The sequence below is a fragment of the Mauremys mutica genome, chromosome 2, assembly GCF_020497125.1.
Source record: "Mauremys mutica isolate MM-2020 ecotype Southern chromosome 2, ASM2049712v1, whole genome shotgun sequence".
Lineage (NCBI taxonomy): Eukaryota > Metazoa > Chordata > Testudines > Geoemydidae > Mauremys > Mauremys mutica.
Window position 1 is genome coordinate 40,356,161 of NC_059073.1, and position 11,006 is coordinate 40,367,166.

The 11,006-nt window shown below is 38.5% G+C and overlaps 1 protein-coding gene across 3 annotated transcripts in view; it reads left to right on the forward strand.

Moving 5' to 3' along the window:
* YWHAZ (tyrosine 3-monooxygenase/tryptophan 5-monooxygenase activation protein zeta) overlaps window positions 1–8,361 on the forward strand; it is a 30,981-nt gene extending 22,620 nt beyond the window's left edge. For all 3 annotated transcript variants that reach the window (XM_045005394.1, XM_045005395.1, XM_045005396.1), the window contains exons 3-6: window positions 2,558–2,681; window positions 4,895–5,058; window positions 5,145–5,240; window positions 7,308–8,361. In XM_045005394.1, the coding sequence (XP_044861329.1) occupies window positions 2,558–2,681; window positions 4,895–5,058; window positions 5,145–5,240; window positions 7,308–7,367 (444 nt within the window). In that variant the 3' untranslated portion in view covers window positions 7,368–8,361. The remainder of the gene's footprint in view (window positions 1–2,557; window positions 2,682–4,894; window positions 5,059–5,144; window positions 5,241–7,307) is intronic.
* Window positions 8,362–11,006: the final 2,645 nt, after the last annotated feature.

Sequence of the window (11,006 nt, forward strand, 5' to 3'; positions counted from 1 at the left end):
TGTTAATAAAGGGATATGAATGGTACTAGTTGCCAACTGCCAGACTTCATAAGAGAAGCTAGTTATTCTTCTGCATAGCGGGAACCATGTTGCAGAAAACTTCTGGGGGGTAATTCCTATTTCCTGACATTTGTAACTGAGAATGTGTAGATATGGCTTATCTGAGGGCGAGGACTTGTTCCAAAGGGTTATGTGCATACTAACTAATCTGGTAGACATTCTTTTCAGGGCTATAATTAAGAATGAGTGGACTGGCTATTTTTTTTTTTTTTTAGTTCTTGGAATACCTGGAATCGCCACTGAATTTAATGAAAGCTGCAAATTCTTGGCACTTGTGAAAAGCAGGTCATAAGACTAAAATTTTGAAGGGTGCCTGGTTAGAACAAAGATTAGGGTGTTTTCCCTCGCTGTGACATTAACTTGCTTTTGGGTCAGCTCTCTGTCCAAGGATTGGCCCTGCTGCGACCATTCGTGCCAGAGGCAAGAACCCACCGATCAGTTATCTCGTGTTTTGTTACGCATCTGTAGGAGTTGATACCTACTTCACAGGAATTAAGATGCTGTGCAAATCACTAATATTATGAAAGATGCTAGCAGTATGCAGTACTAAAACTATACTACTGGGCTTTCTTTAACCTTGTTAGAGTATAGACAATTGACATTTCTTCTGGTCTGAGTCTTGCTTCCACCCACCCACCCAACATCCTGGCTATCCCCATCTACTGGGGGATGGAGAGACATTTGGCTTAAAGTAGTTTTTCATCTTGAATTTGGGTGGAGTTGGTCTTCAAGTCGTATTAAATGACTCATGAAAATTAACAGCGACCCTTTTTAAGAGTATTGCTACATCCTTTAATTGGTTCACTCTTCCCATATCACTTTACTCAATGACACACATGGTTTTTCCTGCTACTTCACATGCTGTTTGCCAAATCTGGTACCACAGGAGCCAGTATAAGAATTTGTTACAAGTGTGTTGTGAATATGGGGATAATGCCCCTCCCAAGAAGGAAACATGCATGTTGCTTCTGCTCCCACTAATCTCCTAGCGCAGCCATGTAGTAGTAAGTGCTACAAAACTGTCCGTAGTTCTGGAGTCTTGAACACACACACACCCAATTCTATCATGAGTTTGAAAGGATAATCTAAGAACAGTGTGAGATAAAGTTGAAATGTTAGTTTTTTGTAGAAGTTAGGTAGCAGAAGAGTTACCGTTAATGAATAGTCTCTTGCCAAACTTTAACATTATGTACCACAGATACACATGTTATAATTTAAGGATAACTGCCTCTAAAATCTCACTCAACTTTAGACACATGCTATGCCCAACTTTTTCAACTTGGGTGTTATACGCCTAAAGAAGTGGGCTTCACTTTTGGAAGAAAACTGAGTCGTTTATGTAGGTGCCTAACTTTAAGCACCCAGTTTGGGGGAGGGAACTTGACTACCATGCTAAATCTGAAATGTCCTGAAAAGTCAAGAGACAAGTACTAGAGATGACTAATTTGTCTTTGCTTTTCCACCATAATAAAACTGGCTAAGTGGCTACACTTCAGCCAAAAACATGCTACAGTGTTTTATTAACATAATTATAAACATGCACCATTAAATGATGTAAGAGATATTGCTAGGATAATAATGTCCCAGTGTAACATACAGTTAATACTACTAGGTACAAAAGTGTCAAGCTGAATAGTTGCATTGAGCCAAGTACTGTAGTGTTTTTAAATAGTGCTTCTATTCCACTACTGATCAAAATCTAATTTACTCTAAACTTGGAGGTTTTAGTGATGTCTGGAACAACATTTGAGAACCAATGTTTGTAACATTGTTTCTATCTTTCTATTAAAATTGTAGGCTGCGTATGCAGACATACTGTTCTCAGTTTAAGATTCCATTATGAGAATAATTTACAACTAGCTAAATGGAATTGTATTCAGATTGAAGTAGAGAGATTATAAACCGAGGATTAACTAGAATTTTTTTGTAATCATTGTCTTATGTGAAGTATAAATATATTGCTCCTCTTCAAGGCACTGTTACTCATTCCTTCCCAGATAACCCATTTTAAATCAAAGAGTTAAGGAAGAATATGTTAGAACAACAGTCAAGAATTAAGTATGGCATGTTACACAGATAAGTTTTAGGTACTCTAATAAGTGACTTCAAACAAATGTAAAATTGTTATGTAGCCTGGGAGTTAGATGCCACATTGTTGCTATGTAAGCGCTAATACTACCGTAGCTGAAGAAAAATTTCCCAGTTTGCCTATGACACTCCACTTTCTGGAAGAATAAGCATTACAGTTACCCTACATTTCAGTTATTTAGGTGTGTTGTACTGTGTTGAACATTCTGTACCTAAAACAATTCCTTCAGTAGATGACAACATGGCATATTCAGCAAAGAAGTGGATAAAAGCTAGGCTAACTAAAGCTTATCAGAACCAAGTTTTCTTGACTTTTTTAAAAACCTGCAATATAACTAATTTGATGGCTCTACAATATTATTGAAAGGTATGGTTGTGTAAAACCGAGTACTCTTTGTTTTGATTTTAGTCTCTGTTGGAAAAGTTCTTGATTCCTAACGCTTCTCAAGCAGAAAGTAAAGTTTTCTATTTGAAAATGAAAGGAGACTACTACCGTTACTTGGCTGAGGTTGCTGCTGGGGATGACAAGAAAGGTACAGTATGTCAGCTTCTTGTTAAATTTGTCAAAAAATGGGCTTGCTTTAAATGGGATAGTGCCCTTCTCTGATTCTGGAAGATGATTAATGTTAAATAGAATTAAAAGGTGGTTTAGCTCTGTGGTTATAGAAATTCCCAGTTTATTGCCTAAATGTGGTAGGTCAATAGGTCTCAAACAAGTGTCACCAGGGATTCTCCCTTACAAGTGTGCTTTGCAGATCCCCACTGTAGCATACGTGTGGTTGGTTATGGAACACTCCTGAAGCAGTCAACCATTATGCTTCTATATGTGTTTATCCCTAGTTTCAGAATTGAGATATGAGTTCCCTTTGCCCCAGCCATCTCTGTTCATATTTCTGCCTTTGAGTGGAGGGTCAGTACCCTACCCTTTCTCCGCAAGGCTTAATATTTAGTTTTATTGCTAGACTTACTACACTTCTACAGTATTTTAAAAAATAGCAGACAAACTAGGTATTGACCCTCAAGGAGGCTGGAACCCACCTTGGAATAGAAGGGGCTAATGACCCAGACTCATGATGTACTGGAATGAGAATTGTCTTCTTGAGCTAAGACAGACCTAACCTCCAATTTATCTGGCCACCTTTAATGACTCGGCAACCTTGAGTCTTCAGATGAAACTGGTTTGTCCCCTCAAACTGCAGGTTGTTGGCTACCTTCACCTGAACTTCAGTATAAACACTGGAATGTATTAACTAAATACCTGTGAAGGGTACCAGAGCTATTGCCTAAAAGGTCTAAAGGCTTGACAGAACAAGGCCTTAGTTGCTTTGATTATTTCAACATAGACTCCTTGGATGGGGTGCTCAGATCAGATTGTCCCACCCTTGGAAGTTGTAGAATTGTACATATAGCTGGCCATTTCTACCAGACGTACAAGAATGTTCAGATTCTTCTCTCTGTATCCTTCAATTCATGAACCTACCAGTTTTATCTTCAGTGTTAAAACTTGTTTGACAATTTTGCATCTGTGAATTAAATTTAAAGCCTAGGTACATTCATTTCATCTGTCACAGGCTCTCCAGATATTATGTTGACTTGTGAGAATTAAGCCTGGGGAACTTAATGATCATGATCAATTGCCATCAAACACTATTAGTAGTCTCAGAATTCCAAATAATTCTTTCAACCACTGGGAACCAAGTAGCAGCACCAGAGTGAAGTATCCAGATCTAGGAATTGTATTGTGATCCCATAAATTGGATTGCTTATTGTTTTAGAAACTAATTTTACCTATTTACTGTATCTACATAGAAGATAACATGTAACAACCTAGTAGACATATTAGCAAGCGTAAGCAGTACCCCTATAGCTTAGTCTTAGTCCTGGAGGGTCCAAACACCTAGTTTGTCAGCTATTTTTTTTAAAATACTGTAGAATTGTAGCAAGTCTAGCCAAAAAAAGGTTGTCCTTCTAATTCTAAACTTGTACCCTAAAAGTTCATGGTAAGTCTCTTCTGCTTTGTTTGCAAACTATTCAGAACTGACTTTGCATTGAACCCTAACTGAATAGTGTATGGGTCCAGTGCAAAGGCACCAAAACAGTACCCAGAGACTGACTGGCTTCCCTCAACAAAGAGAAGATTCCCCAAGTTACATATTAGTACCCACGTTACATAATAGTAGCATATTAGTTATTTGTGTAGGAGAAATAGTTTCACAAAGTTTTATAAGCAATTGCAAACAGGAGCTTATGGTAAATGTGGGAGCAACATTAATCTGCAATGCTGCCAGCCCTGTCTGTAATAAAAGGTAGATTTAATGCAGCATTAAAGAGACACTATCAGATGAAATTGTAGTCTTATACATATAGGTTAGATACCAGAATTCTTAAACTTATGCTAAACTCTTTGTACCTTGCCTCTTCATTCTTTACTAAGAACTATTAAAATGCTGCAATGCTTGGGTGGCAAATTCAGCTTTACATATTGACCAGCTATCTCCATCAAGTTTTAATGCTTATTTTGGGCCAAAGCTTATTTGGCCATGTTTCTTTGATAACTGGCTAATTCTGCAAAACTGTTTTAAAAACAGTACTATGCTATGAAAATATTTGTAAAGCTAAGATCTCCTTATTAATGAGGAAACTAAACCCTACCATATTACTCATGTTAGGTACGTGATAAAAACATAAGTCTTGAACACAGCTGTGTAAATGCATCTAAATTATTTACATGTTGTTTTTCTTGAAGGGATAGTGGAGCAGTCACAACAGGCGTATCAAGAAGCTTTTGAAATCAGTAAAAAGGAGATGCAACCAACACATCCAATCAGATTAGGTCTGGCTCTGAACTTCTCTGTGTTTTACTATGAGATTCTGAATTCCCCGGAGAAAGCCTGTTCCCTTGCAAAGACTGTAAGTTTTTTAAAAAGAATCAAAAGCTTAAATGCTTTATGTAACCTATACTATATGGGCAATAACTTTTTCTTTAAACCCTCTAGGCTTTTGATGAAGCCATCGCTGAACTTGATACGTTAAGCGAAGAGTCATACAAAGACAGCACGCTAATAATGCAATTACTGAGAGACAACTTGACAGTAAGTACCATTAAAACGTGCTTGTTAAGCAAGGAATTTTATTACATGTCACCATGAATAGAGCATTTTGTTCATTGCTTGACTCTAACTAAAGCATATGAACAGTTAGCTGGTGGCTACTATTTTATGTCTAACATGTAAGTAAATCATGTTTGTTAGTAGCAAGTTGTAATACTCCTGAACTTAAATTTTGTTCACACTTTTGCCTCCCAAGGTCAATTGACACAACTTTCAGTTTTCTGTGCTCCACAATTGGCAAATCCACTACATCATTGAATAACTACACTTTCTGGCTTATGTAAGGAATCTAGCATTTTTAAAAACAAGCTGCAATGTAGGTTAACTTTCACTTACTAAGTTATATCCCTTGTTATATCCCCTAAAAATGGTATTGTTAGCTTTGACTAACAGTGCAATCTTTACATCCTTTTGGAAAATTTTTTTAGAGCTACTCTTCACCTTTGTGTAATAGGTCCATCCTGATCACATGCATAAGGCATGGACCCAAAAAGAGAGGGTCCCTAGTGTAATTCTAAATGGCTAAATATCATCTAGTGTCAGTTGCCTCAGCAGTAAGATTTTTTTTTATATCCACCAAATAGTTTTCTTGCTCATGTTCCAGAAGGTCTCGCCCCCCCTCCTCCCCCCCGCTTACTTGATATTTATGCAAACAAATATTTTGTGAGGTAGATATACTAGAACTTAGTACTAAGACCAGTATAAATAAGCTTGTTTCCTTTTTTGGTCATGTTGGTTTTTGATTTGAAACTTCTCTAGATTCAATGCTATCCAGAAGATTTGCAGGTGAACCACAGGACAGCAACTTCTAATTCATGGTTACTCAAACTGGCTGCTATCCACAGCATGAATCTAGATTGGCTTGCGAGTTTTCTGAAATTGTTTCCTGGTAGATATCATGACTCAGCACATCTGTTATATATTTTCTGGTCAGTTTTAGGTATTTTCCTGCTGCTTAAAGTTTAAGCAAGGAGCATTCACCGTGTGGCATCTGCACAGCATTCAGGCCAGGAACAAGGCTGCAGATCCTGCATAGGATTCTTCACTGCCTTGCGCTACTTACACATATGCAAAGAGTGTGTAAACTTCTACTGTTCTGAATTTGTAGCATTTTATACTGTCTTTGCACAAGAGCGAATGTTGATTTAAGATGTGTGCAAGGCAGTGAAGAATTAAACCCCTTAAGGTCTTTCTACTTGAGAGGGCCTTGGCAACTAAGGGAGCTGATTGGAGCTCCACCTTTTGAAGCAGAGAGATGCTCTAAATCACATTGCGCTAGCAATGACTTTGAAAGACTGCCTGTAGAGGAAATGAGAGCGAGTGGGTGAGATAATCTCTTATCCCTGGTGGAAAATAGATGCATTTAAACTTTGTGACTCAAAATATTTTGGTGATCTCTGTTCTGGTTCTTTGTCTGAAAGCATTGGTGTCTAGCTACGGTCCTGAATTCTGGACTCTGAGAGACATTTCTGTGTAGATTTGTGATGCTTACTCCTTATCCTGTAACTAGGAGGAGAACTTTCTGTACCTGGCACTTCCTTTCAGGGCAGGACCTGATTGCTTCTCCCTTAAAAAGGACCAATTTGAGGGGATGTTTGTCTGTGGCATTGAATCTCATAAGGAAGCACATCCACACTTAGTCTTGAATGTGGGCCTGGTGATAACTTAAGTCTAATTTTCCTCTTGGCCTTCCATAGTAGGAAAGACATCTGACTTCAAATTAAAGGTCTTAAAGGGAGGGATAATTCTGCCTGAACTGAATTTGAGAGGATGTTTGTTACAGGCTTAATGCTACATGTTTCAGTGGGCTGCAGGGGAGGGCTTGCTGACCAGCCGATAGTTAAACTCCCAGAGGAGCAGCAAACTCCCAATGACAAAGCCTTTAAAAAGTAATACCATTCAAGGTGGGAAGAGCTTACCCCTTGAAGAAAAGTAGAAATACTACTGATATCCTCTTACTAAATATTATGAGTAGAAGAAACCAGAATCGGAGTGGGTTTTCAGCATTCTTGCAAATGCAAACACTTTACTCCATTTTCTCTCAAACAGTTGTGGACATCGGATACCCAAGGAGATGAAGCTGAAGCAGGAGAAGGAGGGGAGAATTAACCAGCCTTCCAACTTTCGTCTGCCTCATTCTAAAATTTACACAGTAGACCATTTGTCATTCATGCTGTCCCACAAATAGTTTTTGTTTACGATTTATGACAGGTTTATGTTACTTCTATTTGGATTTCTATATTTCCCATGTGGTTTTATGTTTAATATTAGGGGAATAGAGCCAGTTAACATTTGGGGAATTTCTGTTTTCATCTGAGGTGGCCAATATAGGGTTGTGAAATTTTTATACAAGTTTTACATGTTTGGCATAGTACTTTTGGTACACTGTGGCTTCCCACAAGGTGGCCAGGGTTAAACAACTTCCTATGTTGAGCAAAGAAAACTGCTTGCGTATTGGTCTGTCATGAGGGGGGGGAAAAAAGGGATAATCAGTTGCAGCCACAGGTGTAGTTAGTGTGAGTACTTCAAAGCTGAAGCATACCATGGCTGTGGGGGAACAGATGTCCCATGGATATTGCATGTCAAGCATGTGAAATCCTATGGAATATATAATCAAGTGTACATCTTTGATTGCAGCTGAAAAGTGTTCCTTAAGATAGTTTTGATCACCCAGTCAACTTTCTCTAGAGAAGGGCAGAAACAGTTCACATTCCATTATTTGTAAAGTTACCTGCTGTTGCTGTCATTATTTTTGCTACACATTTTATTTGTATTTAAATGGTTTAGGCAACCTAAGAACAAATGTACAAGTAAAGATGCAGTAAAAATGAAATGCTTGATATCCATAACTACACTGTATATTGAGCACAGCAGTAAAACAAAAACCCATGTATTTAACTTTTTTAGGTTTTTTGCTTTTGTGATTTTTTTTTGATACTTGCCTAACATGCATGTGCTGTAAAAATAGTTAACAGGGAAATAACTTGAGATGATGGCTAGCTTTGTTTAATGTCTTATGAAATTTTCATGAACAATCCAAGCATAACTGTTAAGAACATGTGTATTAAGTTGATGTAAGTGGAATAAAAGTTTTATGAATGGACTTTTCAACTACCTTCTCTGTAGCTTTCATGTAAATCTGTCTTCCTGCTCTGAATTTTTTTTTAGAGTATCAATAGGGATTCTAGAGAAACTTCACTAAAACAAGAGGCATGGTGAAATATCTTCACTATTCCAATGTCAGTTTTCCCCTGATTAAATGATTCTCTGCATCCAGATTTTGGTTCACTTTCCACAGGAAATGAAGTAGCAAGATTAAGAGCTCGTCTTAACTATCTTGAAAGCTGAAACTATATACACCTTTACCCTGTTATAATACAGTCCGATATAACGCAAATTTGGATATAATGCGGTAAAGCAGCGCTCCAGGGGATGGGGCTGCTTTACCTCGTTATATCCGAATTCATGTTATCGCAAGTGGTTCCTCTGCACCCACCTGTTACTTGCTGCAGCCTTTCCCGCTGCCCTCCTGCCCCAGCTCACCTCCGCTCTGCCTCCTCCCACAAGCGCGCCGCAGTGCTGCTTCTCCTCCCTCCCAGGCTTGCTGCACCAAACAGCTGATTGGCACAGCAAGCCTCGGAGGGAGGGAGAAGCGGCGGCGGCGTGCTCAGGGAGGAGGCGGAGGTGAGCTGGGGCGGGGAGTGGTTCCTCTCCCTAGCCCAATATAACGTGGTCTCACCTATAACACGGTGAGATTTTTTTGGCTCCTAAGGGCCGCGTTATATCGGGGTAGAGGTGTAAATGCTAAAATATATAATACACACTTGAAGAGGTTGTGGCTGGGGCTGCAGAAGGCTTGTGAGTGTCCAGATGGTACGCCCATAAAGGCATTTAAAGCCATGGAAGAGAGTATTACAAAAGTGCAACCAATACAGAGAACACCTGGGGGAGTGGGGACACTATCTTCAAGACCCAAAAATTCCATGTACACCAGGGCATGACCAGAACTGATCTTTGGAGCAGATCCAGAATCTGACCATCACATTGAATCCCTCCATTTGCTTTTGTGTTCTTGCTCATAAATGGAGCCTTGGAGAGTCTTGACAGTTACTCGGAATCCTCAGAGCACTTTACTATTTGATTCTGGGAAAGGATCTGGAGTCTAATTCTTTCTCTTCCTTCCCCTAGCATAGGCCCCCTGTAAGAGCTGCATTGACAGCATACCTCTGGCAAGTATCTTCATTACCCTCAGGGATGTCAGTCTGAACTTGTCATAATTGAGACAGGAGGAGCACCTCTTGATCCACATTTGCTGTTCCACTGAGGGCAGAAACCACATTAATTTCATTTCTAACATTCTGTGGAATTATAGAATAAATGAAAATATTTTAGAGTGAAGCTGGGTAAAAACTAAAATCAAATGGGGATGAAAACTACACTACACAGAAAACTCAACTGTACTGTATCTTTAAGCACAGCTTAACTTGCTATTTATATTCACTTTTTGTAGCATTTTTTACACCAAATAATGGATCCCTCACTGTGGTAGAAACAGTGAGATCTTGAAGGATGAAGTGAACTGAGTTGCTAGATTAGACATACTTTCCAGAATACACTGGATTTTATCAAATGACAGAGTCTATGTAGAAGTATCTTCCCATCTTTCCCTCTTACAAATTACTTTGTCTTCTATCTTAGTCAACTGAATAGCAAATTCAAAATGGCCTGAGAAATTTCTAGAAATAGCTGAGACACACCCCCAACAGTATAACAAACACAACTAATGGAAAGAGGGTGGGGAGGGATAATCTCCATGTTAAATTTATAAATGTTATGAGTATCTAGGCTCACAGGTTAAGAATCTACTTTTTCTAATTAGGGTTCAGAACAAAATCATACAAAGGTGGGAGAATGCAAATGAGAGCAAATAGACAGCAGGGGAAAGTAAGTGTGAACAAGTTCCCTTATTAAAAGGAAAAGCTGACAAATCACCCAAGATCACTGCCAAGAGAACTTATTACAATTCCATTCTTTTCTGTAGCATTATGACTAACTGTATAAAAACCAAGTACCTGTCTAAAGGAAAAGGCAGTAATTGGCTAAGCTTCCCGCCGTGACTAAATAAAGGGCCCAATTCTATCCTGAAAGCTCAGTTTACACACTTGGATATCTGGCAGATGGTGGCTAATACATTAAGAGGACTTTCAAAACCACGTTCTTAACAATGAACCAAGGATAGGTATCTGCAGTATGTGGTCACTCTATTTCTGAGCAGGAATCCACTTTTGATGAAGATGGTGTGAAAGCCGTAGAATTTAACATCAGAGTTGCATGGGTTTTGGTTTTTTTCCAATATACAAATAGAATTAATTTAGACTTTGAAATAGTTTGTTGAAGTTTTTTTTAATCTAACTCTGCATTGAACTTTCAAAGGAAAGTTGTCGCTCCCTGTTAAATGTAAGTAGGCTGCTAAACTAGTAAGTCCTGCAATTTCTTGTTTAATATTCTAGTTACAAGTAACTTAGAATGAGGCCATTTTATCATTTAGGAAATAGTGTAAATATTCCTGGTTTTATATAATGCTTTTCATCCATAGATCTCAAAGAGCTTTATAAAAGAGTTCATTATCCGTAGGAAATTGTATCCAATGTTTTTAGATGTGAAACTATTTTCTAAATACCTTTAGCACAGATTGCTCATCCTGGAGTCTTGATCCCCAACCCCACCCAACTCTTGATGCTAGAGTTC